This window comes from Rhea americana, unplaced genomic scaffold, assembly GCF_003343005.1.
Source record: "Rhea americana isolate MKP2758 unplaced genomic scaffold, rheAme1 scaffold_2, whole genome shotgun sequence".
Taxonomy (NCBI): domain Eukaryota; kingdom Metazoa; phylum Chordata; class Aves; order Rheiformes; family Rheidae; genus Rhea; species Rhea americana.
The window spans coordinates 5,556,797-5,583,518 of NW_028186149.1; the positions used below are offsets into that span (position 1 = coordinate 5,556,797).

A 26,722-nucleotide genomic window follows, 5' to 3' on the forward strand; every position below is an offset into this window, starting at 1 on the left:
GCGGGCCGGGGCCGGGGCCGGGGCCGTGCCGGGGCGAGCCGTGCCTGCTGCGGGGCCGCTCACCCGACCCCTCTCTCCCCCAGGAGTGTGGTGCTTTAGCGAGCTGCTGTTCGTGCGGGAGCCCCGGGACGTGACCGTCTCACGGAAGGAGTCGGTGGTGTTAGACTGCCAGGCCCGCGGCGAAGCTCCGGTAACTGTGACCTGGCTGAAAAACGGGGGCAAAGTCTCTGAAAACGAACGGATCTACACGTTATCCAACGGCTCTTTGTACATCAGCGAGGTGGGAGGAAAGAAAGGCGAGCCGTCTGACGAAGGATTTTACCAGTGCTTGGCCCTGAACAAGTAYGGGGCCATCCTCAGTCAGAAAGGTCACCTTACGCTAGCAAGTAAGTCCCAGCCCCCGAATCCGCGGCAGGGATCTCTGGCCGCCGCGCGGCGATCTGCTGGTTTGGCTGCGTGTCCGAACAGAYGAATCGCAAAAGCAAAGAGAAAGTCAGCTCTGCTGACGGCAGCGCGTTCGGGCCACGAGCGGGACCGACGTCGGGGCCGGGTCCCCTGGGTGCAGGGCGGCCGCACGTGGCCGAGCCGGTGCGGCATATGCCACGTGGGACGTCTCCCACCTTCCCAAGTGCTGTTCTTGCAGCCTTACAAGGGCTATCCCCAAATCTGATCTAAAAGGGGGTCCCCCCACCCTTTTTCAGTAGCTTGGTGTTGCGCTGATTGGGGCTGTCGTTAGCCAGAGCAGTACGATGGTGGAGATGGCTGCCTTTGGGGCAGGGGGTGGTCAGCTGCCAAGTCCCCGATCTTCTGCCTCAGGCACGTGGAAACGGGTGCTGATCCTTTGGGAACCGCTTTGCGGTCCTCTGCACCCGACCTTAGTGGTCTGTTTCTAGGTGCCTCCAGGAAGCAAGAACCAGATTTGTAAGGCAGTGTAGGCAGCTACGGCTGGAGGAACGGTGAGTGAAACAGCTGCTTCGAAGTGCCTTTGAGGCTGCGATGGCCCGACCCCGAGCGCGCCTCGCCGCAGTCCTCCCGGCGTCCTTTAACGCGGGGACGAGGGTGCGCGCAGGAGCCGAGCCGCCTGCCCCRGCTTCGCCCCGGGCCGCTTGCGCGGCGCCGTTCCTTTTTACCTCCAAAAGTCATTGAGTCGTGTCAAAGGAGGAGCGTGACGCAGAACGTGCGCGACTTCTGTGGACCTCTGGTGTTCCCTGTCTAGGGGGACTTAGCTCTGTCTCACGGGAAAAGGGTTCCTTTGACCTCTTCACCTTGTGGCGAGCTGCACTATGCTGCGGACTTCTGTGGAAACTGGACATGAGCTGTAAACGGCAGGTTTTGCCAAACTCGGTCTGAAACTAGTTAACRCGGTTGGCACGTTCACTCTCGTTGAAAACGTCTGAGTGCTAGTACTTTACGTGTGTGTCTGAACAGATTATAATAACTGTCCTTGAGGTATCACAGGAAGGTGTGAAATAGCTTATTCAGTGAGCCAGAGCTTTGGGCAATCAAAAACCAATCTGAAAGCAGATGGCTCTGAATAAGGGATGAGTTTTCACATGCTGCAGGAAGTGGATTTCTGAATTCTCCTTTTCCAAGCACTGGCTATTTCTTACTTCATACTATGGCATCTTATTCCCGTACAGGATGAACAGACCAGGCAGTTCTTGGATATTTCTGATTAAATGCTAAGAAATGGTGTATTAATAATGCTGTTACTTAAGTTATTGTCATTAGGTTTTGGAGTGTCAGCACCATTAATAAACAGACTAAAGAAAGACTTTCTTAAGAGGATTGGAATCTGGGTTTTTAAAAACATAAAGCAGTGGAGGATGGATTCTGTGTGTAAAACTCTTTGAGCAGAGGGACATGCTGTATTTTAGGCGCTGTAGGACAAGTTCTGTGTTCTAGTTGTTGGAGAACTTCTGGAACAGCATAGAACGCCAGAGTGGTATAGCACAGTAATAAACTGGTACCATCTGCTTTTATTCAGACACTACTGAACTTTTCTAACGGTTTCTCACATAAACATTATTTCAGTAGAAAGCTGGTGTTGTTCTGCTTTGGGAATTGTTTTCTTTTTGGGGGGGGGGAGGGAAGGGAAAATAAATGCTAATGAAAGATTTTCACAAAAGGAGAGCTGTGACCAGTGGATTGCATGTTGTGGAATGACATTTCTGTTTTGCAGCCTCTGTGGGCTTTTTTTCCCCTGCAAGACTTTGACAAAAGGTGTCTTTTTTTTCTTTTTTTTCCTTTGAATACTTAAAAGGTTTCCTATTTCTGTTGGAGAAAACTAGAAGAGATAGTGGATCTATCATGATCACAGTAGGTGTTGCTGACTTAGAGATTAAGTGGTTAAATAGTGACCAAACGTGAAGTTAGCCTGTGTGGCAGCCTCTTCCTTTTGGTCATACTCCATTCTAAGCAGGCTCCATGTCCTGTCTTTTCTGCAAAACTGTGAAATAAGGCAGTGATTGGTACAGTTACGTTTTGAAACCCACAAAACAGAGATGCTGAATCGGTTCTGTATCCTATTTTCTAGAGTTGTTCTCCTTCGTATCATGATGTGTTTGAACTTTGCAGATATCTTRAATGAATGAAATTAAAGTCTTGTGGGGATTTTTTAGGCTTATGATTTTGTTCAGAAGCTGTTTGCTGTTGCTGCAGATGCAAATTACCTTGTGGCCCAGGTACAGAAGGAACTATACATATTAAACAGGTGGAGAATAGGCATTAAATGGGCATTCTTTCTTTGGAGGAAAAAAAAAAAAAAAAGCAAATGCTCTCTTCAGTCTCTGGTAGCAGCAGGGTGCGAGGATGTGCTTTTACTTTGCCTAGTCAGAGCTTTTGCCAGTAAGCTTATCTTTTGCTTCAGAATTGTGATGTTTAGTGTTGCATTTGGAAACCAAAAACTTTAATSTATCGAAGAGTTTAAGATTTGAGCACACAAGGAGATCAGGTCTTGGTTTCTAAAGTTAGGAACTGGAAGCTGAAGGTTGCACTCTTGGCAAGAATTCCATTATTCATGTGCAAATTAAGAATTCACAGGGTTAAAAGGTTAGAAACTGGCCAGGATGAGGTTTACCCTTGTGATAAAGAGCAGATGACCCTCATTCATTGGCCAAAGCTTTTATGTAGCTCCTCTGCAAAGTTAGTGATTGCCATGAATTGTTCTTGAGGAATGCAGAAATTCAAATGTGAGCAGGCCTTTCCTTAAGTGTCACTATGGAGCCTTATCTCATGAGCACATCAGAGTAGGTCTGCAGGGACAGGGTTCCTCCCCAGAGGCCCCAAGGCTTTGCTTTCCTGTTGTTCATCCATGCACAAAAGAATTTGACTAATTTAGGGCTTTTYCCCCCCTGTAAGATCCCCCTACTTTTTTAAAGGAAACTGTGAAGCTGAGATATTACTTAGGTAAAAATAAATATTAGTTTCAGTACGCGCTTGTAGTTGCTTCCCAAGCTGGCTAATTGACCCGGGGGGGAGGAGGAGGTTCCTGTGCCATTCTTTGTAAGGCACCATGTGGGGCTAAAACGCTGCTAGTAAAGAGAAAATGACTTATTCAAAATCCAACTTATTGCTGCTGCTGCTGCTAAAAGAGGTCTCTCTTACCAGAATATAAAAGGAATGTGGAATATGGAGAAAGTCTGAGCTTTTTTGGTACAACTTTGAGTCAGTCAAAAATGAATGCTCTGAGGTACTCTCTTGTACTTCTGCATTTTTGARTTGGGAATGAAAGTTTAGACATAGAGGACTAAGTCTGTCTAAAAATAAAGCTGAACTTCCAGCAAACTAGTAGGAAAAAAGGGGAAAGAGGGATGATGTTCTGCAGTGAATAACACTGGCTTTGGGTAGTGCTTGGGCAGGRTGCTCACTGTTTATTTCCTTTTTATGAAAAGTGGAAATTGAAGCCTTGAGATGGATAGATGGGATATATACAGCTGGTAGGAACATTCCTAGATAACCCTTTCTCCTCTCCTGGCTTGGCTGAATTGATCTTAATGTTTGGTTTTCAAAGTACAGGAAACGCAAGCCTGATGTCTCACACGCTGCTCTCTGTGTTGCATGGGAATGAAAGGTTATGCAAGCAGAAGGTTTCTTGGGAAAAGGAGTTGTTAACGTGTTCCTGGGAGAGAAGCTGTTTGCATGCTGTATTGCAGTCCCTGAAACGCGGGGATTTTTGCACATAACCGAGTGAAGGGTTTGTGCTTTTACTCACCTGCTGCAGCGGTGATGTGATGATACCTTCCTCTGGGTCCCATTACAGTGTCAACGATTGGTAACATTTATATTTTGATATCGTAATAACGTCTTTTGCTCAGGTTTGAAATATTTGRTTGCTTAAGAGTGCATCCAGCTGAGCCTTATGCTGTAACGTGACAGCCACTTTTTTTGGCACCAGACTGTGCTTGCTCCAGCTGTTTGCTCACACTTCTGCGCCGTCCCCTTGCTTGGGTGGGCACAGCTGCATGTGTGGCTAACTGAACAGGGAACTGATCCGGGTTAAAATAATAGAATTAAAACAAAAGGTGGTGTTAACCCAAATGAGTTCCCTGATGCAGCACTGACTGTGGCGGCATGGCTGAGAGCAGCGCTGGGGGGGGCGGGAAGGCTCGCTGTGGTTTAACGCACTGTAGTTTTCATTTTGCATGAAATCCATCACTTCGGGTATCCTCCAGATGTTTGTAGGGCTCCGTAATTTGTTCCCGTTAAGAAGTAACGGGGTCRTCCTGAGCTGGAAGGGGGCGGGAGGCAGGAGCGTTTCCTCGCGGAGGTGGAAGTGAAGTGGCAAATGGCCGTCGGAGCCGGCGGTCGTGCGCTGGGGCGACGCGCCGCCAGCGAAGCTCTCGTGCCAGGCTTYCGCCGGCGCTGCCTTGCTGCCGCGGCTCCGCGTCCCGGGAGGAGAACCCCCGCCCCGTCGGCGGGCCGGTCCTCCGCGYGCTTGACTCCGGTGTTTGGGGCAGGAGGGCGAAATCAGCTGTCCCAGCTGGCAGTGCCGGTTGATAACGGTAAAGAAGAGCAGTGCCGTTTTTACTCTTTCACTGAGGTGCACCGAAAAAATAAGAAAATGGAGATGTTTGCCTTCTTTCCCCCTCTTTTTTATTTTTCTCCTAGAATTTCCTTCTAGAGCCGCCTCGGACGTCCTTTGCCCTGAACCCCTGCGTCACATTTGCAGAAGAAATTTTCAGCATCCTTTTCAGATGTAATCGCTTTTTGCACTAGAACGTTCCCCGTTCCTTCAGCAGTGGCTGGTCTGCACTTGTAACGGGTCTTTCACGGGCTGAGGGCTGGGGCTTTTTATCCTTGCCTGGACAAAAAATGTATGAAACTCTACTTAGCGCGCACAGTGTTTTTTTCTACTGCCTACCCACCAGGGAAGTGAGCTTTTTATGAGTTTCCTCAACACTTCAGTTTCAAATTTGTGCTAACCGTAATGCCAAGCTGAGGTGTTTTATGCCTTTGCTTTTCTCCTTGGCTAGTAAGGCCAAAGCTGTTACCTTTTTTTTTCTTTTTTTTTATTGCTTTTTATCACCTTAAGTTTATAATGTATAAAGTTTTACCAGCTTCTTTTTTTTTCTTTTTAAAAGGATTGCTCCATCCTATTGGCAGCATGATCTGTAGCCAATAAAGCTTTCACCTCTCGGAGAAATGTTGAAGGAAAGCGTTGTGCCGTGCTGGAAGCTGGGACTAGAGCGACTTTTGTTGCCTTCAGTACGTGTGATTGTTGCACTGAAATCCGAGTGTTTTTTTTTTTCTTTTTTTTCCCCCTACTTGCAAAGCAACGTACTGCAGCGAAGGATGCTGCTCTGGTTTTGCAATGTGGTGCTCTCGCCTCCCTGTCTCCCCCTCCCTCTCTCCCTGCAGGTCTTAGTGTAGAAATTGTTGAAAGGGCATTCAGTAAGGCCCCCTTTTGTCAGCCAGCTCTGATTATCCTAAAGAAAAGGATCTCACTCTGAGCAGTTGTTTGCCTAGAGACTTGTTGTCACGTCTTCACAATTTAACAGCTGTGGCTATTGATGGTGTGCAGAACAATTTAAGACAATGACAAAAGAGAATCTTGGAGGAAGAATTTAAAAAGTTACTAAGCATTTTCCTACAGAGACATGGTCATTTCCGTTGTTGGACATTTTTATGTGTAGTTTTTGCGTGTTTTCCTCAGCATTTCTTATTTTTCCATATCTTATCTCTAAAATTCTGGACATAATCTTTTGTTTAGTTTTGCATTGTTTTCTTTTTCTTTCTTTTTTCTTTTTTTTCTGTTCCATCAATAGGCCCAGCTGTTAAAYTGGGATTGATTACTTCCAGTCTTTATAACTGGTAATCACCACCTAAGTGAAAAAGTAATCAACAATGCCAAATCTCCACATTTTGTTGAGCAAGTGTGGGTTGTATGGTCAACATTAGTTGCTAGGGTCAACCTCTAGGTAGCTTTTAAGCAGCAGAATATCTACATTTTTAAGTTGATTGTCCTAACAAGTGAGTTAAGGAGAAAAAAAAAAATCAAACAAGATAATCTGTGTTGGGCAGTTTGGGCAGTCTTAAAAATCCTGCATCTGCCCTTTTCTCCCTTGCGTGGTAACATTGTTACTTTTTTATATAGCGAGATAAACAGGAGACACAGGAAGGAGATGGATATGAACCTACCGCAGTATGGGAGGGTTTAGCTATGATTTAATTAATGAAATTATCATAACATCCTTTTAGATTTTGTTTTTTCTATATATAAAAGATTCAGAAGGAGGTGGCCTTCCATGTGTGTTGGAGGAAAACGTAAATAAGCAGTGCTGGACAAAGGGGTTTTCTTTACTGCTTTTGTTATTTCAATGTTTCCTAACTCAAAAGCTAATTCTGGCTGTTTTCGTCAATGAAATAGAATTTGATCTCCTCAGGGGAGAAGTGCCTTTTTCTTTGTGAGGTTTTACCCCTTTTCTTTTTAACAATGCGAACATTCACGCAGGCAAAATAAACGAGGTGACATGCGGATAATAGGGCCGCGCCGCGCCGCGGTGAGGCCCTGTCCCGAGGTGCCCGTTCCTCGGTTCCTCGGCTGCCTGTCTCCGCAGCCCGGGAGCATCCGCGGCGCGAGGGCGCGTGGGCTGGACGCCGGCCCCCGCCGCCCGGGCCCGCCGCGCGTTCTTCGTGTTACTGCGACCCCCAAGCGACAGGATTTGCAACGTCTGTATTTTCTGGGGAARGGACTTCAGGGTGACTGGGTCTTTCGGAGCCGCTGTTGGCTAGAAGGCTTTTACAACCCTGCCGAGGTCGGGGGATCGCACAGGTCTGAGTCTGGCTGGTGGAAGACTCCCGTCTGCAAGTTTCCAGTAACTGTTTAAACTGTTGAGAAAGTAACGTTCACTTCTAGCCTGGGTCGTTTACTGTAGCAATTTTGATAGTATTCAGTGGGGACTTTCTCGTTTGCTGGTGTGAGAGCAACATGAGAAACCAAATACTGAAAATAAACATGTTACAAAAGACGAGGGAATGGTGAAAATGAGCCTTATATGCAACGCCAAATGTTGCCAGAATTTTATCATGACTTTGAAGCAAAAGTTGTAAAGTACCAGGATGGTACATGACGCTTTTGGGAAGGGTTGTTGGGGATGTGTGACTCAGTACTGGGGAGGGGGAAAACCAGCAAGGAGTGYAGTTATTTAATCTCTTGTAACCTTGGTCCTCAGGTCTGCAGCTGTATAAGCTGATTTCCTCTTCTGACTGCAGCAGTGACAACACTTGCTGCCCTAAGTTACACAAAAGTGTTCTTACGTGCTTGTTTCTGCAAGTAAGCAATGTCTTGAGGAAAGAAATGATTTCTGAAAGAAATTTGGAATAAATGGAAACGAGTGATGTGCTGATTGCAAAGTTTCAGCAGAATTGAGAGCAGACGAGAGCTTTCATTACAGAACTATAGAGGGGTAAAACGTCAGTACGTGGAGTCTGCTGCAGTCATGGATGTGGAGACTCGTGAGGGTCAGGGGCGTGTGGTGCACTTGCTGCCCTGATCCTGCAGTGGTAAATGCAGGAAAGAGCATGAGGGAGCGAGGGGGGCGTCCATGTCCTACGTCTCCGTGGTTGTAGGGAATCTGTCTGTCTCAGGTGATCCTGAGAAAAGGAAGTAGAAAACAAATGCAACTGTGATGTTTCTATCTGGGAAGATAGTCCTTCCTGACACTAAACGTAGGGATTGGCTTAAACCAATGAGCATGCGTAGGAAACAGCCAGGTCATCGGATCTGACCTTGTGTAACGTAGACCAAAGAATCCTTTTCTCTACCAAAAAACAAAAACGAAACAAAATCCACCACCAACAAATCAACTTGGAAAACTGAAAAGCCAAAGAGCAGGTGGTGGAGCTAAGGCCTCTGTTTTACAAAAGTGCATAAATGATTTATAATGTGCAAGCGTGGAAGTTATGCCTTTGGACAGTTCAGTAGATGCTAAGCAACTTTCTTGCTGGCCGTTTTTGAAGGGACATTGCTGCGTGTGAAACTACAGCTAAGCTATCTGCTCATTAAGTCAGTAAAAAAAAAAAAAATCTCAACAAACCCTTCTGTAGATCAGCACTTTTCCTCTCAAGACTTTACAGTTATGTTTGACCTCTATTGTACTATTTTTTTTTTTGTAATGGTGGAAGAATATTGAACAAATTAGCTGTGCAGCCTTTGAAAAGAGCTGCATTTGAACATGGTGACTCCTATGAGAGCCCTGGTAAGACTCTTATGGACAGCAAAGAATAGGAATTTTTTGCTTCTGAATTATGACAGAAATCTGTTGTGGAAAGCACAAATCTGGCTACAGAGAGGGTCTTTGACATGCTTTTCCCCTCTATACTATAGAGTCTTGTGAGAAAAACTTTCTACTTACTGGCCAGTATAATGGAACTGGTGGGATGGGTCTGGTCTCAAAACATTGCATTTTACTAACTTATTCAGATGGGGAGTATCTTTGCCAAGACTTTCATAGGTGTTGGAAGGGGGCAGGAGATTCCATTCTGCACAACTTTAAAGTTGTGTCCGAAATGGTCGTGTGTGTCGGAATCACAACTTCAGAAGGTATGAATGGCATACTTCAGAAAGGAGGGAAGGGTTTATCTCTAATTACAGGCTACACTAAGTGGTATATTGCTGCAAAAGCTGCAATTCTTACCTAGTCCACAGACATTTAATACTTGCTTGTTCTAGAACGCGCAGCAATTCTACTTTTGATCTCCATGATAGCAGTGCTTTTGTTATGCAAGAAGCACAAGTAATGGGAATTTGCTCTTTAGATCTTAGGTGTGGTAGTCTGAAGTAATTTGTGTATAAGAGAGAGCTTTGAAAAAAGTAATCAGCCTGACTGACCAAGGTAAAGGGTACGCAAAGGTTATTACAAGCATTGAATGTGTCATCTGGTGTTCTTGCGATACATAGCTAGGGGGCAGTTAAACTAAGTCTTTCCAGGCTGTGGTGTATACCTTGTGGGTGAGATGCATGCATGGTGGAAACCCGAAGGGGTGAACAGAAGCAACTCGAACTTCAGATGAGATTCCTGGGCACACTGACTGATGGCATCATTTGTTCTCATTTCATTCGAGCCAAAGTTCTTGTGTGCAGAACCCCTTAATGGTCTTAATGGCATCACTGGTAAATGGGTAGAATTACGAAAGGAGAGGCTCTTAACTGGTCAGTAGGATGTTACTGCATTGTAGTATCTAATCTGCTTTAGACGTCCTGATAGATTCACATGGCTCACTTTCTAAGTCTTGTGTTGCACCAAAGATCTTTCTGAATCTTCCAGTCGGGAGGGTTTGGGATTTTGATTTTTGCCTCTCCTTTAAGTCTTGTCAGATTAAAGACAACACAGGAAAAAATTGGATGAGAAAAATAATTTTCTCTTCGTCATCTCGTCAGCCTTTGCAGCACGAGTTCCTCATGTGAAGTAGCGATGATGAGCTTTCTTTTCCCCCCTCCCAAACTCTTTAAGGCTGTCGTTGGTCTGTTAGAGTGAGCTTGGCAGTTCTTTTAAGCGATATCTTGAGATGCTCGCTTCCTGTGCACCTTAAAATAGCTTGCAGAGAAGAGAGTACCAAATGGAAAAACTTGTCATTTATTTGCTGATCAGCCTTGATGTTTAAAATCCCTCTTCGTTTGTGTCCTTTCCAGTGTTGCCACGTGCTCCTAGTTCTCATGTCAGGTGCATGTTGTTTCTGCTGTGCTTAGTCAGTTTTTTTCTTTTTCTCTTTACAAATTAAATGTCATATATGGTATATTCTTGCTCTGGATTTTCAAAACTATTCCTGGTAGTCCCCCCTTTCTTACTCGTTCACTATGTTTAGTGACTGGAAGAAGGTCCTGTTTACCAGTGGAGCTTATTTTCACAGCTGTGGCTGAGGAGGGAAGTGTCATAGGATATTTTGAGGTCACTTTTGACTCCAAATTTAGATTAGGTAAAAATGATTGGACATCTTGCTCAAGTGATCTGGCTGTCATTTCAGAGTCAGATAATAATTTAGGAAAAGCTGGTCTGATAGCCCTCGTATTATACATTCAAAAGGGCCCAGTTACCCCGTATTGTGTTTTTTTTTTATTTTACAACTTGCTACAACTGGAAGTTATCAAGCCATCTTCTTTTCAAAGAAGTTTTAAAATCAAACTTGAGGTCTTTGAACATTGAAGAGAGTTGTAAATGTTTACTTTTGCTCTTACGATCTTCAATATATTAGTAATTATTAGGTAATTTATCAGTAGATTAACTAGTGTAAATTGTTAAATTACTATTTCACTGTCCACATCAAGGTCTCTGGTAAACCTCTAATAACTATAGCATGTGCCTCAGGCAGAGCTGTGCATTATGTATGCTCTTTGTAACTAGAATTCGTGGAGTTTATGAAGCCATTGACAGACATTTATCATTTTGTTCATTAAACTTGTCTGTGACATCCGGCAAATTGATGTTAACTGGAAATAGTCTCTGGGAGTTCTGGCACGACGCCATCATTTTGCCTGAGGAGAGAGAAACTTTGTACGTAGCGTGTCCCAAATTACAAGGGTGAAACTTCCTTCCCACTTTGCCCGGCTCCCCAAAGCATCAATGAGCATAGGATCAGCTCTTTTTTCTTCTAACTTTTAATGCTCGGCATTTTTGCAAACAGCCCTGTGGCCCGCAGTTTGCAAGCAGATTTATCATTGATCTTCAGTAGAGGTTGAAAGAGGATACTGCTCTTATTGGTTYGGCCAGTCTGTGCTGGGAAAGGGGCTCAGCTGTATCGTGCAGTCGCACTGTTGTGAAAGTGGGTGTAATAACYGACCCATAGCGCGGTGTGCGCCGTGGCCAGGGCAACCCGTGTGTTTGAGTTTGTATGCTGCTGCGTTACCCTGTGTTCTCAAACTTAATGTTTTGTTTGCTTAAGAAAAGGAGATGTATTTGTTTGTTTAAGAAAAGGAGGAATTTGGGTATGTGGATTTTTTTGGTTTGGTTTTGTTTCTCATTGATAGAAAATTTTTGTTTAATCCAGTTAGTAACTACTTTTTCTTAGGGTGTGAACCTTATTTCTAGCAGTAATTTTGTTTTTTAATGTTTGGAAATCATGGATGCACTGAACACCAGAGGAGGMAAGTACTGATACAGTGAACAAGAAACTGTCTGTGGATTTTTTGCTAATATTCATGGAAGTTTTGTGATATTCCCAGCACATGGCTTTGCATCCTTGTTGTTAATGGTCATCACCTTTACCTGATATTGCTTTTTGCTGATTGACATAAAATTATACAGTAGGTGACCAAATACTTTGCTGAAAGGCTCTGCAGTATTTGTTGTAGGGCAGTGATTCATTTGGTCTTTCAAAATTAGTATATTAGGAATGATGGACAATATCTCATTAATTCTGCTGTTGAGCACCCATGGAAATACATGCAYGTGTAACACCTGCCTGTGTTTGATTCTTGCGGGTAGCTATCTAATGATGGTGGAGGMTTAATAGGATATCTGTCCACCTGCTAGTGTTCCTGTTGTGCTACCTGAATCCAGTGATATTGAGGATCTTTCAGATTGGGCGTAAAAATACTGTTAATTTGTAGCATAAACAAATAATTGTTAATGGGCCAAAGATAATGTTCAGATTTTAAAATTTACCAAAACTGGACTATCCAAAAATCCATTAGGTATAATGTTCTTCTTTTGTAAGAAAGAACAGTTGGCTCTCTAAAATATATTGTGTCCCACTACATAATAGTTCACTGGATTAAATGAATTTATTGATTTCTGCTTTTYTACTGACACACATTTATGAGCAGTTTCTTTGGCACCATAGCCACATGTCAGAGGTCATAACTTTCCTTCATTGTGGAAGAATAAAAGCTTTCAGATGGTGAATCCCTGAAATCCACACAGAGCTTTATTTTATTTTTTTTCTTCCTCCCATGTATGGACTTACTGGGATTGTATGACTTAAAAAGAAAAAACAAACAAACAAAAAACAAACCCAAAGCCTGTCTACATTTAAAAAAAAGATCTTAGCTAGCATTAATTAGCTGTAGGGAACTATATTTCAGCATAAAGGAGGAGTATGTAATCTGCTGATAGCCATCATTGAGAGATACAAGATAGTGAATTAGGTGCTTGCATGGTCATAGATTTTGTTGGAAATAGTCTGTCTTAAGAATATAATAAACATTTGTAATGAAAAATTTCATTTCACTTCAGTTTAGAGACGGAAGTTCTTTTTTTCCTTTTTTCTTTTTGAGCCACATAAAGAAATATTACACGTTTTGCACCAGAAGTAATACTGGAAGGAGATCCTTCTGAGAGAATGAAACACATTCAAAACTCGTGCCTTGTGTTTAGGTGAGCCTTTAAAAGGTTGACATTTACTTTAATGCTTTCTATTAGTGGTAAGCTATGAGATTTTGGATATGGGCTAGATATGAAAATCTACTGGTGACGTAAGCATGAAGCTATTAAAAAAAGAAACTGCAATGGAATATAAAAAAAAGTTTAATCRGGCCAAGTGCTTGCACAAACAGTGTAATAAGTTATACTTTAACCTTGATGTGGCAGACACTACTTTCGTACTTCTGAAAGTGAAGAATAGGATGAGTAAATGCCACATCCCCTGTGCTGTCAGTGGGGCTCATCTGCGTGCTAACCCTGGCAGAAACGATGCCTTTTTTGGCTACCTGGCTAACCTGGGTAGCTGCAGTGAGCTGAACTGGCTCCCTCTAGGATCAGAGCAGAGAGGGCTGGAGGTAAGCAGCAGAGGCAGGGACTTGAGGCGATCTGGGAGAGCTTGTCTTCGGTTTTTGGAACTGCTGGCAGTTAGATGAGCTGTGACCATCTCAAGAAACAGAATTGTGAAGGTCTGACATGCTGGTTGTGTCTTGTAACTTCGCTGAGGTATTATTTTAATTTTAGAAATCATGAAAACGTCTGTGCCACGTAAAGTGAAATAGTTTTGAATTGCTAGCAGGGCCTGGCCCTGGAACTTTTTTAAAATCATTTTCACTCCTTGCCCCCAAAAGAAAGTTGACTGCAAAACTTTATTTTTACATAGTAGTGATGAAGCATGTTGCTGCTTTCAGTTACGCAAAAAATCTTGCAAAATCTTGCAAAAAATACTAGTGGTCACTTTTTCTGGTCTGTTGTATTCTGCAAGTGATGATCTTATTCTAGGGGAGGCTGGTGACACTGTCTGCTGTTAAATTTACCGAATATTTATRTCACGAGACTGTTGTTGCTAACCTTCTGGTGCATTAACTACTTGGAAAAAGATCTTTCATGGCAGTATCTGTCCCTCTTCATATATTTCCAAATTTGTTCTATGAATTTTGAGTTAAAAGCTTCATTTTTGCACACATTCAGCGTAGACTTACTCAACTTGAATTGCTGGAGTGAGAGAAGATGCCATTCGTGCTGAGTGTGTTGTCTCTGAAGGCTGAGCTGGACTTCTCCACTAAGCAGTCCCAGGCCACTGTGGCCTTACCTTTTTTTCCTGTTCTGAATTAATGAGGAGCTAAAGTGTGATTTAACACTGCCTGGAGAAACCAGCTGGGATAGAAAGCTGAAGAAAGTGAAACCAGTGATCTAATTACCTGGAGAGGAAGTTTGGGATGGGAAGCCCATGAGGTGGAGGTGTGAGGGGTCTAATGTGTCTAGAGGTCAGGAAAGGGAAGAGAAACACGTTGGTGGGAAGAGACTAGGACTAAGGGAAAACCTGTGGGGTGATGCCTAGGGCTGGCGACGTTTGGGAATTGCCACGAGTACAAGGAGATGGGGATGGGGTAGGACCAGTGCTCACTGGAGCAGCCCATCTCCCAGACATCAAAATCCGTCAGTGTTTTGGGCCATCATCCCACTGTTTGTGCATTCCCAACAGTACCATTCGAAAAAAAAGTAATAGCTCCTCATCTCCTTGAGGTGCCATGAGAGTAAACGTGTTAACATCTGTGAAGAACTGCAGCGTGGGGCCGGCAGAAGAGGCCAGAGGGAAGTTAATAACCCTGCCTTCAGGGCAGTGCTCAACAGAGTGCAGTAAATAAGGAACGAGGCCACGTGCTCAGCGAGGAGGGGAAAACAGAATATCAAATGGATGCTCGTTGCATGAGCACCGTTCGTTTGGCACTGTGAATAGCGGGGAGTCATGCAGTTGGATTGCTTCCTAGGGCACCTGTCTACCCAGGACAAAAAAAGTTATGGAACTTTATCTCTCTAGTTTCTGAAATTCTGAGCATTCAGATTTACCACTTTGTGTGTGTGCATATGGGATACGAATATATTGTATGCTACCTTAGTGGGGAAGTCCTTGGGCTACCTTCTTTTATCCAAAGTGTGTGTAATGCAACACAAAATGAAATAATTTCATTTGAGAGATGCTTGAAAGTATCAGGGTTAAGAACATTCATTTTTATTAAACTAACATTAACTTTAAAATATACAGAATATAAATATTAATGCTCCTGATGCCTCCAATATCTGTGGTGATAAGTAATCCAGAGAAGCCTGGAGTGACTAAAAGGAGGTCAGTGTGTTACCTCTATTTACCATGGAGAAAACTGAGCAGAGAATAAATTCTGCAGAATCAGTCTGATAAATTAGTTTGCTACAGATGACACGGGCAGCAGCAAAGCCAAGGACAGAACCTAGGATCTTCCTCCATCCAGTCCCCATTTGCATCTGATAAATTACAGGATTTTTTATATAAATCCAGCRTTTTCCAAATGCACAGAAGTGCCATCTGTTGATTTTTCTAATGCTGTTATAGGATCCCTTTTTCCCCCCCCTTTTTTTTGAGAGAGAGAGAGGTGTTGATATACGAGACTTATATCACATTTGTAATTTTATAACTAATGCACCCCAAAAACTCCTCTCCCTTCTCTTCAGCTGGGCCAGCTTCCCTCCATGCTGAGACCCTTTTGCTGATCCTCTTCATAAGGAACCAAGGGGAGAAAACCTCGTTGCTTGGCTCCTTCCACTGGAAATAACAGGCATTAAAGAGCACATCCCGCCAGTTAACCTTCTGCCTCTGTTTGAATGAACGTGATGAGCTCCAGCAGATGAAATATGACCTTGAAGTTTCTTTACCCCACTCATATAAACTATGTATTGTTTTGATTTGGCTTATTGAACGCATTATGAGGGATTTCTGACTGGCTGCAGGCCAAGGTGTTACACTTCTGCTTGAAGTACAAGTGCGTAATTTAGAAGAAAATGCCGAGTGACTTGGCCTTTCTCTCTCGCTTTTTGAGGAGAAAAGGGGAGGATTTTGTATTTGTTAAGATAAACGAGTGGCTTAACTATCTTTATAGCACAAGGGAGGAAGGAACTCTGAGCTAATCTAACCTCGCTCAACTCTTCTCCGTGATGATGCACTTCTGCCTGTGTGTCAGAAATCTGGGATAAGGACAACGTCTGTCGAACCGGCTCCCGTCTCTCTTGCATGTACTCGTTCGTGGAGGCTGGGTGATCTTGTGTTCATGTCTGACGCTGGATTTCTCAGATGTTTCTTGTCTGCAGGTTATCAGTCCCCCTTATCGGAGTGTGTTCGTTTCAGGCCGGAGATACCGGCATCTCTGTGCCGGTGTCCAGCTCCGGGCAGCGACCTGGGGAACTTTCTGGTAGCTTCAGTTCAGGGCCTTGAGCTGGAGATAAATAGCAAGGCCTTAAAAATCAAGGAAAAGGAAAGTGGTGTAAATCTTTCATTCAACATGATCAGACTTGACTATAGAGGATTTAATTGCTGCAGATTTTTCCTTGCAATAAAACTGTAGAATAAAAGTGACTGTTTGGTTTTTCATTGTGTATTAGAGCATATGATCTAATGACCCAGATGCATTACCTACATAGCAGAACATGACTACTGGCACTGTGACTGGGCAAACTGGAAATCCCTATGTTTTCCTCCCTCAGCTGTCGTTAGCCGTAGTTAGCAGCCCCAAATAATGGGTTTTGCTTGAAAATGAGGCTTTTTCATTTTTTTTGGAAGATTGATTTTTTTCTCCTATTTTCTTTTGGTATGGGGACTTTTAKGGTGCATTTAGAATAAATTTGCAAGTTGTTTTCCACGGTATGAGAAAGATACTTAGGAAAAAATACAGGGATTTCCATAACATTGAAGGAAAGGTGATTTTTTCCTCTGTAAGCCACATTGCTGATTCATTTTATATAAAAATTGCAAGAATTGTAAATTCCTCTTCCCCCCACCCCTAGAAATTTTGCAGGTAAACATTTGATTAAAGGGTTTTAAGTTGTTTTCAATACATAAGCAATACTGAAAGATACTTCTGTGGCTTGTTTTTTTCATGTGAAGCTTATTTGTGTTTTCCCCTTGCTGCTGCCAAACTTTTGGATGCTCAGAATTTTGCTGTTAGCTGCTACATGGTGTAGAAAGAGCATTGCTGGGGGCGGTGGAATATGGTAGGGGGCATTTGGCAGCAGGGAAATGACTTAAAGGCATTTGGCCCTTGAGTGTGGAGGCATCTCTTCTTTCCGTTCCCCAAGGGAAAGCAGCAGTGTTGACATTTGGAGAGAGGGGGCGGAAGGGCTTGAATTCCCAGCGTCTCTCCCTTGCATTTTGCAGTGAAATCGTGTGTTTCATCCCAGAACACCGATTCTGGAACGCTGTAAGGATTGGACAGTGCTCGTATCTCTCAGGGATAGTGTTTCTGCCTTTCCAAAGACTTAAAACACCATGGTATCAGCTTACACTCATTCATACGCGGCTGGTGTCGGTTTGCCACTGTAGGGAACGAAGCCGCTTCCTCCGCCTCCCCCCAGATGTGAGGGCCTGCACAGCACGGCGGCGCAGGAATGCGTGGGGCCCCTCCGTCCAGGGGTGCTCTCTGCCGCGCTCTCCCTGATTGATGAGCTAGGCAGGGTGATGTGAAAAGCGGGCATTGAGCTCTGCTTAGGAGAGCCTTGTGGGGGGGGTGTTTTTGTTTTTTGGTCAGAGATAGCATTTTATTTATTTTTAAAGGTACATAACTGATAACTAGAGGTCTTGCCCTTCTGCTGGCATCTACATGAAATTCGTTGATCAGAATGGGGTGGCTTCCGAGCTTGCAGCCCTGGAGGTCCTTGTTGCCTGGTCCTGAAATTGCCTTTTTGTTTCACCCAGTGATTCTCCCTTAGGTTTCCTTGTTCATTTTTGGGTCCTTCTTTCAGGGAACCTTTAAGTCATAAAAGTCAATTTTTAATTTTCAACTACTGTTTTTCTTTGAGGATTTTTTTTTTTTTGATGCCAAATTAGGATAGTTGTGAAAGGACATGTCTTTTGTCGCACAGCTCTGCTTGTGTTCTGATCCTTCTCTTCATGTTGCAAAGCGCAAAACTGTGCTGGATGTTCCCCATGCAACAGTTGGGCTATTAAGCAGAACTAATTCTTCACAGAATGGCAGCAACTCCAAAGAAAGACGTCTGCAGGATTACGCGTAGGCACTAGAAGGCAATCGCTTGGCAAACTGCTGAAGGAAAAGCAGCCCTTGCAAGGGAAAAAGTGGTGTGTTCTTTCTCCTGAATGCAAGCAGCCACACAAGTTGAACAGCTTTGAAGCTGGTTAATGTGGCTTACTGTGTGCCTTTTCTGTACTATTTCCTGCATTTCTTGTCTGCGGAGGAGCAGAGGGGAATTCRTTGATAAGTGCACGAGCATTTATTGTGCACTTCTGTGACCACACATTGTTGCCTGGATGATAGATAAGCTGGAAGGGAAGACCCAGCTGGGATGCCTTCAAAAGTGAGAAGATCAAATCTCTTGTGCTCATTTGCATGATTCAGTAGGGTATATCAGTTATACAACCAATAAACTGTTGAATATACAGAATCACATATTTCCAAGCATCCAGCTCTTCCTACCTTGAAAGCAACRTAAGAGATAACTCTTGAGGTTTTTTATATGTATGTTAGAGTTGCGGTAACTCAGGATTCTAGTTCATGAGTAGCTTGCACAGAGTTGCAGGAGCTGAAAAGCGATGTTGTTGCAGTTATCACTAGCTGCTTTGACCAGAGTGAAATAGGAGGACTGGTGTGCCTGTACTCTATTTCTTCACAGACTGGGAGTGCTGATGCGTCTCCCACTGTTGCAATCCTCCTGGATCATCGCCTCAGTGTGGCTCTGAAATCACCGGACGGGCAGGAGAACAAACAGGAGAATAAGGCTCTTTCCCAAGTTTGTAGTGTGTCAGGATCCTGTAATTTTCTCTAGCGCATCGGTGCTGCCTAGGATCCCATTTATTGTCACGGTTACGTTAACATATCACGAATAACAAACTGTCTCTGTCTGTTCCAGTGGTGTGAAGAGGTGAGGAGGGAATAGTGCAGTCTAACAGCAGCTTTGCCCAATAGTGCTTTTCTGTTGTTGCATGCCCATCTCTGCATTTAAGAGCTCTTTCCAAAGCGCAGTTAGCATCTTCTGAGGAGTGGAGTTTCTTTAAATGTTTTGATATTTTTCTTAGCATATCACAGACAGGTTAATTACAAATTCTTTCTGTTGCTGAAGTTAATGCTTTCCAAACTCTATGGTTTAATATGCACCTATTTAGAAGACAGAAAGAATGTCTTTCATAGAATCACAAATGTCCTGTGATCCAGCAATGGCTTTTATCATTGAAAAATAGATATCTTAGAGATTCCTGGTCCATTATGATGCTTATTACAATAATTTTGAATTCATGGTGTTATTCAAAAAGGAAAGCTTAAACAGCCAACCTCATATTTAGGAGTTGAGAGCTTGATGTGCCAACTGATTTGTCTTATGCCCAGAAGTAAAAGAGTTAGAGGACTGAGCGCTTGTGAGGCATCGGACAAACGGCAGCGGCAGAGCTTGCTTCTGCGTTCAGGGACACGCGTGCGTGCGGGAAGGGGCTGCACGTTCAGAGCTGCCTCCCGGGTGCGAGGCTCTTCCCCAGCCCCGGGCCTCGTTTGTTTTGCTGCTGGTTTAGCGCTGGAGCGGCTGAAGGTGGTTCTTTCTTCGAGACCTTGTCTCCAGCTCTTGCACTTCTCAAAAGCTCTTGCAGAGGAGAAGAAAGTTTTAAAAAGAAGACAAAACAAAAACCTTAGGAAAAGTCACATAATAGAAGAAAAAGGCCATTTCAATGCATTCTGGGAGGGGAGGAAGAGATTTCCTTTCTTTATCTCACCTCGACAAGTCTCTTCTCCTTTCCTGTGAACTCTTTGGCATGCCTCTGTTTGAATCTCTCCTCTTGACTTTCTGCCCTGGGTTATGTCAGGAAACTTCCTCTCAACACAGAGTTTCCAGTCTGGATGTGGAAAAGACAGTATACTTTCAGACTCTCTAGGATTCTGAAAAAAACAGAGCAGGAAAGAAAGAACAAATTATATACATGTTTCCCTAGATACCTAGTCCGGAATAGTCCATTTGACTTCAGAGTTTTCAGAAATAGAAGGTACTGCATGTGAAAATGCAGATTGGTTTAGTTTTGAGAATCTGATGGTGTAAAGTGTCTGTGTGTGTGTGTGTGTGTGTGTGTGCGCGCACGCATGCGCGTGTGCACAGAAACAGTTCTACAAAATCTAGCCCCAGTGCTAATTGTGGAGAGCTTAGTGATCTTCAGTGGACATACTCAGACTTGGTTATTTCTGTACAAAGATTTTTAAAGTGATCATTTGTCAGCCGCTGAATTAGAAGCTTTAGAGAAAGGAGCAGGGGGACCTGAAAATGTTAGAGGAAACAAATGAGATTGCAGCTGACATCTCCAAGGGAACTTTTGTTCAAGGGTGCTCAGGCTGTTGACCTCTTTGCTTCTCCATTTCAGTGCCTTTAGATTATAACATTCTTCAGTACCAGAAAACTAGTGGCTAGTTTGGAATAGAACAAGTACTAYCAAAAAAAAAAAAATCTTGTGAGCGGACATTTTAATGCATGAAGTAACTGTTTTGCAAAACCATATTCAATATGAAGTTAATGATTTCTTTCCTCCCCRCTCCCTATAAGAAAATGGAGATTAAYTTCTAGTGGTCTGCATATTTGTTCTGAAATCACTATATAAAATTATACTTCTTAAATATTGGTTAGCAAGTTGCTCAGAATAGGGGAGAGGAGAAACTAAAATATGATTGGCTTAGTACAAGGTAAAAATATTAGCCAAGATTAAAAAATAAATTAAGAAGTATACACACAGAGCTTGGAAGTATTGATCCTGTGGAGTGGTATGTGAAGAGACTTCAGTGTTTAAGGAGARACTATCTTTCCTTGTTTTTCTACCAGTTGTTTGAAAGTCAGARGCAAATATCATTTTCATGGCTTTAGTTTGCCTTTTTGTTATACATTCGTTTACTGAATATGTGTACCTGCATTTAGACCGGCATTAACTGATAGAAAATAACACATTCTTGGGGCATGGGATTCTGGTATTTTGTTCATCACCCTTTAGTTTAATACATTATTTTGCTAATGTTTGTTTCATGAGTTTTTCCTTTTTTACTATAGCTGCTGCAAAGGCACAAGATTATTTCTGGAGATGTTGTTAATAGATAATGCCATTTATTTATTACAGCCTGTTCATTAAAAAAAATACTTTTATTGGATGTTCTGATATTTTTGTGCTATTTAAGTTTCTTGGTGCTGTTCAGTCATGCAAACAGGGATGTCAATTGGTTAAAATATAAGAAGCAAATATGAAATGTATTGGTAACCTTGGTTTAGGTTGTTTCTTTCTTCTCCCATTCCTTTCTCTATTGCATGTCCATCTTCTTGTTTAGTTTCAATATGTGGCTGAACTAAGTTTACGTGGGCTAGATGTAAATGCTTTTGCAACAAGGTGACCGTAAGCTTTGGCAGAGCAGACTGTTTCCCAGATGTAACTGACTGCAATTTGTTGGAGGCAAAGCTGCAGTAAGCTCTGCAAAGGAGCTCACCCTTTGGCTTAGCGATCGGGGCCCCAGCAAAGGTTTGGCTGGGGCAGAGGTGATGAATTGAGGACAGCAGAAAGGGCAGATGGCCCAAATCCTCACTCATTATCTCATCTGGAGTCCCCTCGGTATTTATCGGTGAAAGCTGTCTCTAATTACGCCTATATACAGAGCAGATTTTGGTACTTCCAAAACTCAAAATGCGGTTTTTGAAAGGGCCTCTGGAAGATTTTCTGCTTGCTTCCGAGCTGCCAGTGCTGTTGGATTCTGCCCGAGTACTGAGTATATCCTGAGTGGTGATATCAGTACAAACACTGTGTTCCTCGAAATGCAGTATGTGAGGAGCACATTGTGTGAAGGATCAGTTTTTTCTATAGGGAATGTCAAACCTCACTGTCAGCCCTGGCTCATTAGGTATGCTTACATGATTCTCATGCTGTAGAAATGAGGCTTCCAGTCTTGCTACTTATTTTCAATACTTAGAGCTTTTCAAAAATTTTCTGTTTTAGGTTTGTGTTCTCAGTTGAAGAATTCGCAAAATTCACACTCAAAAAAAAAAAAAATCTTTGTAACAGTTATAAAACAAAAGAAAATAACCACTTTCCCTTTGCAGTCTTCCTTCTTCCTTCCTTCTGATTCCAATGAAGCAATATATGCCGGAGTTCTGGCATCATGTGCGTGTCATCCACAGAGCAGATTGGTAGTACGATACTTCCTCAATAACGGGTCTGTTACTTTTAAGATAAGGCCTTGACGYGAAGCCTGTTGAAATCAAAGTAAGATTCCCTATGGGTGTCAACAAACCAGGAAGAAAAATATATTTTTCTTAAATGCCTGGCTGTTATTCTGCCTTGATCTGTGAACATAACTTTCATGGACACTAATAAGCTACTTCAGTAGCTACCAGATTTGTCACCAGGTTTTGATGAAATCTATCCTATACCTTAGGAAAAGTATGGTCGGAGGAGGAGCCAAAGTTGTAATGCTAAGCTAACGGCTCCAGAAATGCAGCTCTGGCTTTTCCCATTCTACAGGCTTTTCCAGAGCATCAGAATAATGATGATCAATGTCAAATATGATTGGATTCTGTACAAGCTCTAATTCTGATATCCTCTTCTTTAAAATATTAATACAATACCTGCTAGGAGGTTGAAAAGGTAAATGGCTAAAAAAAAAAAATCCTTGGGATAAACAGAATTTGAAAGTGCCCCATATAAGTTATTAATAGAGCCAAATCAATGCAGCAGCCTTAGTCTCAATTAACCTCCCTATTAATTAATTGTAATACACTAAGGTAATTACTTGAGCCTGGACTTCCTTTCCAATGTGATCGTGAATTGTTTCCTTCAAAGCTGCTGCTAAGGTGTTCATAGTATCACAATCCAAGAATTTCTTGATATTAGTAGACATTTCTTAATCTTTTATTCTCATTTTAGGAAAATTGTTTTGTTAGCTTTATCCTGGAAATATGTTTACCTTGGGAGATATCTGTGAAAACACACACTGTAATCTCTTTCACAAATAGAGTGTAGTAGGCTAAATGTTATTCCGCTTGCTGATATTCCCAGTTTACATAGCAGGCTGCAGAGTTTTTCTTTGGTGYGTTGCTGAACGCTGTAGAGAGAACGTCACTGCAGAGGAGGGAATGCTCTCTGGACTTTCGTGACTGCTTTTTTGTTTTGGTGAATTCCACTTTTGTCTCAATCTAGTCTTTTTCCCGAAAAAGTGGTGATGAATTTAAACTTGCTTAGTGAGCAAGAGAAAGATTTTTCCTCCTCAGACTTAGTTCAATAAGTCAAAGTATAAGAATTTCTTTTTTTAAAAAAAAAAAAGAAAGAAAGAAAAAGAAAATCACTTCACTACCTGAAGTGATTATAGAGGCATTTTTTCAAAGCTATTCTTGAGGAAAACATCCTGAGATACTGGCAGTAAAGATTTAAGGCTAAACGCACAGTTAGTTTGTTGTTGTTGTTGTTGTTGTTTGTCCCCCACCCCACCCCCCAATAATTTTCTTCCTCACAGCATGGTAGTTCTTACTTCTACAGTGTATTTAAAACAAGCACACTCTTTGTCCCTTCAGTAAGGGCTATGATTATTAACCTGTATGTTCAGAAGTTTCTGGAGAGAGGTATTAATGGAGAATCTGAAAAGTAGTGAAATATAGAAATACTAATTTAGGTGCAAACTAAGCCTTGTTTTGTGGCAATAAAAGTGACAAAAAAMCCCATACACCTGGTTATAAGGACTTTTGAACTGACAGGATACTGGTTTGAGGAATCCTTTTATTTATGCAACAATACTGTTTGATTCATTTWCTCACGCACATGCACTCTCTCTCTCCTTTCTCTCATTTCTTCCTGTTTTTTTTTATTCTTTAAAATAATCACTTTCTTTTCTTTCTTTTGTGTGATATCTAAATCAAGTCCTTCTGCCTCCCCTGCCCTCATTTTTGATGCGCAACCTCTAGATTTTCCAGGTAAAGTTATTTTGTTTTTCTTACTAGGAAATTAAATGCTATATCCACTAATGGCAAACTAGCATGTTTCTGTCACCTGGTGTTAGCTCTGTATCCTGTCTTCCTCAGAACTAAGGTCTTAACTACCTTGATAGGATAAAGGAGAGGCAGAAATGAAAGCRAAAATGCGAAGCTGGAAAACTAAGCAGAAAGGCAAAAGGGACCAAAGGGGGACCAAGCATCGCTATGTTTCCCAGCTGTTCAGGGCGAAGAATACTGATTTAAAGTCGTGTCTAGCAGTGCAGTGTTAGTGCCTCATTAAAAAACAAGGATTAATAGCAGCAATCTCATTGCACATTAAAAGGATTTGGTTTAATTTGGGATTAGAGGGTATAAGGTGCTATTCCAGCAAAGCTATTGCCAAAGTATCAATGAAGTAAACTGGGATGGCCTAAAGGCTGTGGCTTCTCTGACTGTCCCAGTTATATCTCTGTATGGATTTTAAAAATGTGATAAACTGGTTCAGTAATCCTTTGTGACATGCATTATCTTTGGGAGGGAAATGATCTGGAAAAGTCTGTTTGGAGTAAGAGGTCCATGCTGCCTTTTTGGGATTGGAAGTGTGGTTGGGTTCTAGCTGGTCATAGGATATATATATATATATATATAGGTATTGTAACATGTGCGGTGGGTGCCAGGAGGTGCGACAGGGCTCTGCATTCTTATTTCCTCCTTTCATTCTCCAGAAGTGTTTCTAAGGGTGCAAGTGAGAAGAACAAACTTCTTGGCAGTCCTAAATGGGCTTGCCCTATATGTTACATATTTATGAATATGTTTCTGTTTTTTAATTGACAGGAGGAGAGACACTGGATGAGTTTATGGACCCTGTAGTCCTCTCCAAGCTGTTAGGTTTAGGGAAGAAGGAGAGGAGGATTGGTTGGCTGTTTTATTGCTATCAGCTGCTTTCTGAAGTAGCGTTAGGTTAACTCAGGTCATTAATATATCAATATATGAAAGTATCTATGGCCAGGGATTAATAGAGAGAAAAATTATAGTAGAGGGAAAAAAAATGTAGTTGGTTTTAAATTTCTACTGTAAAAAGTTACGTGTTGTTATCCAGAATTTTCACCATGAGTTCTTTACATCTTGGATGTAGAGATCTGCCATCACGTCAGCAGCCTGTGTGATTTAAGCTCCTTCTGTCTTCTCGCCAAGATACCAACCTCACTACCAGACTTGGGCTGTTGTAGTCAGAAAAACACTTCTGGTCTGCGTTTGACCACTTCAGTTATGACATAAGTTGATGCATAGTCGGTTAAAGTGCCTCAGTTTGGGAAGGGCAACTAAATTCATGGAGCAGTAAATTCTGACTGCTTTCATGAGCTTTCTTCCAGCTSCAATCTCAGGAACGTCACTGACAGTTAATGGCTTTTTGTTTGTTTGTTTGTTTAAAATATATGTTTTGTTAATGCTTGCTTTTTATTCTGTGACTTTTTCTTTCCTTTTTATTCAATTGACTTTAAAAAATAGTTTTTGTTAAACTAACTTTTTTCCTTTTTTAAAGAATTTTCAGCTGGTCAGCATTGCATACGTTTTTGATTATTAATAGAAACTGAGTATATTTAACTACAGGAGCTTTAAGCAATACTAATACAAAACTATGTACTTTCAGAATATTTCATCAAAATTGCAAGGATATAGAAAAAGGGTATTTTGGTTAAGCTTACATTTCAGACTATTCTGGCAGAAGTTAAAAATAATTACTGACTTCAGGGGAAAAAGCCATACTTGCAGTTAAATCTCTGGCAATTTACAAGAAGAATGTCATTACCAGTATGCTGTTGGAATTAAAATCTTTTTCTGTTTACTGTTTTTAGCAGTCAGAACAAACTGGCACATTTCCTCTGTGCCTACAAGATAGAGCTAAATGTGTTCTGGATGATATCACCTCCTTTTATAGAAGGAATTTGCCATCTCTCAGTTGTGCATCTTAAGTAATAGCCATTAAGAGAAGGAAAGTATCTGTCTCTACAGACAATGAATGWGAGTGAAGGAGGAGAAAGTCTTTAAAGATGTTTGCTTTCCAGAGCTGAGCTGCCAAAGGTCCGTAGTTCAAAAAGAAAGCTTTCTGATGCCTCTTGTGGTCAAGAGGACTTGAGGGTTGAAATATTTTGGTCCCAAATTAAGATATCCCTATCCTGACATGTTTCAGAAAGAAGCAAGATACAGCGGAGTCTAACCGTTGGAGTTAGAGAAGGATAAATAAAAGCAAGAAAGTGAATTCAGCTTYCTTGTTAATGGATTTCAGACTGTGGCAAATTGAGATAAGGCCCCAGGTTAACACAGATGAGAGCACATATTGTGAATTAAAGAGCTTGTAATTGAGCAAGTGCAGGAACAAAAAAAAAAAGCAGTCCCTGTACCAAGAAATTCACAATTTAAGTACAAAGAAATAAAGAGATTCAAACAGGAGGAGGCTATGAGGAAATGATGCTGGTCAGCATGTTTGGTCTTGGTCCAGCAGCCTAACAGTAACTGGGTTTTTTGAGGCATCATGGCAAAGGGAATTGGTAAGGACAAATTAGGTCAAGAACCCTGAAGTAGTCCCTGCTGGAACTTGGGTACGTCTCGTGTTCGTACTTTCTATGAACATGAACATCAACTATTTTGTATTAGTTTTAGTGGCAACTGAAGATGTCCAGAATATCTTGAGAAATTTTTTGTACTTTGGAGCCTGTATAAGGAGGGGTCTGTATGTCTCATGTCCAGAATGTAAGTTATAACTGAAATCAGGCCTGTAGCCATGTGTCTTACTGTGCTGGGAGTAGTAAGTCCCCAGCCCTGAGCAGAGTACAGCTCCTCTTAGGAGTGCATAGACTGTGAACGTTGTCCGAGTCAGCTGATGTATAAGCTACTTCCATAGCTGCTTACTGAAAACA

The 26,722-nt window shown here is 42.2% G+C and overlaps 1 protein-coding gene across 1 annotated transcript in view; it reads left to right on the forward strand.

Annotated features, from left to right (window-relative positions):
• Nucleotides 1–52: 52 nt before the first annotated feature.
• The window catches only part of PRTG (protogenin), a gene marked incomplete at its 5' end in the record, with an annotated part of 80,499 nt that continues 53,829 nt past the window's right edge, over nucleotides 53–26,722 (forward strand). Inside the window, one exon of the mRNA XM_085303660.1 lies at nucleotides 53–386. Coding sequence (XP_085159786.1) covers nucleotides 53–386 — 334 coding nt within the window. The remainder of the gene's footprint in view (nucleotides 387–26,722) is intronic.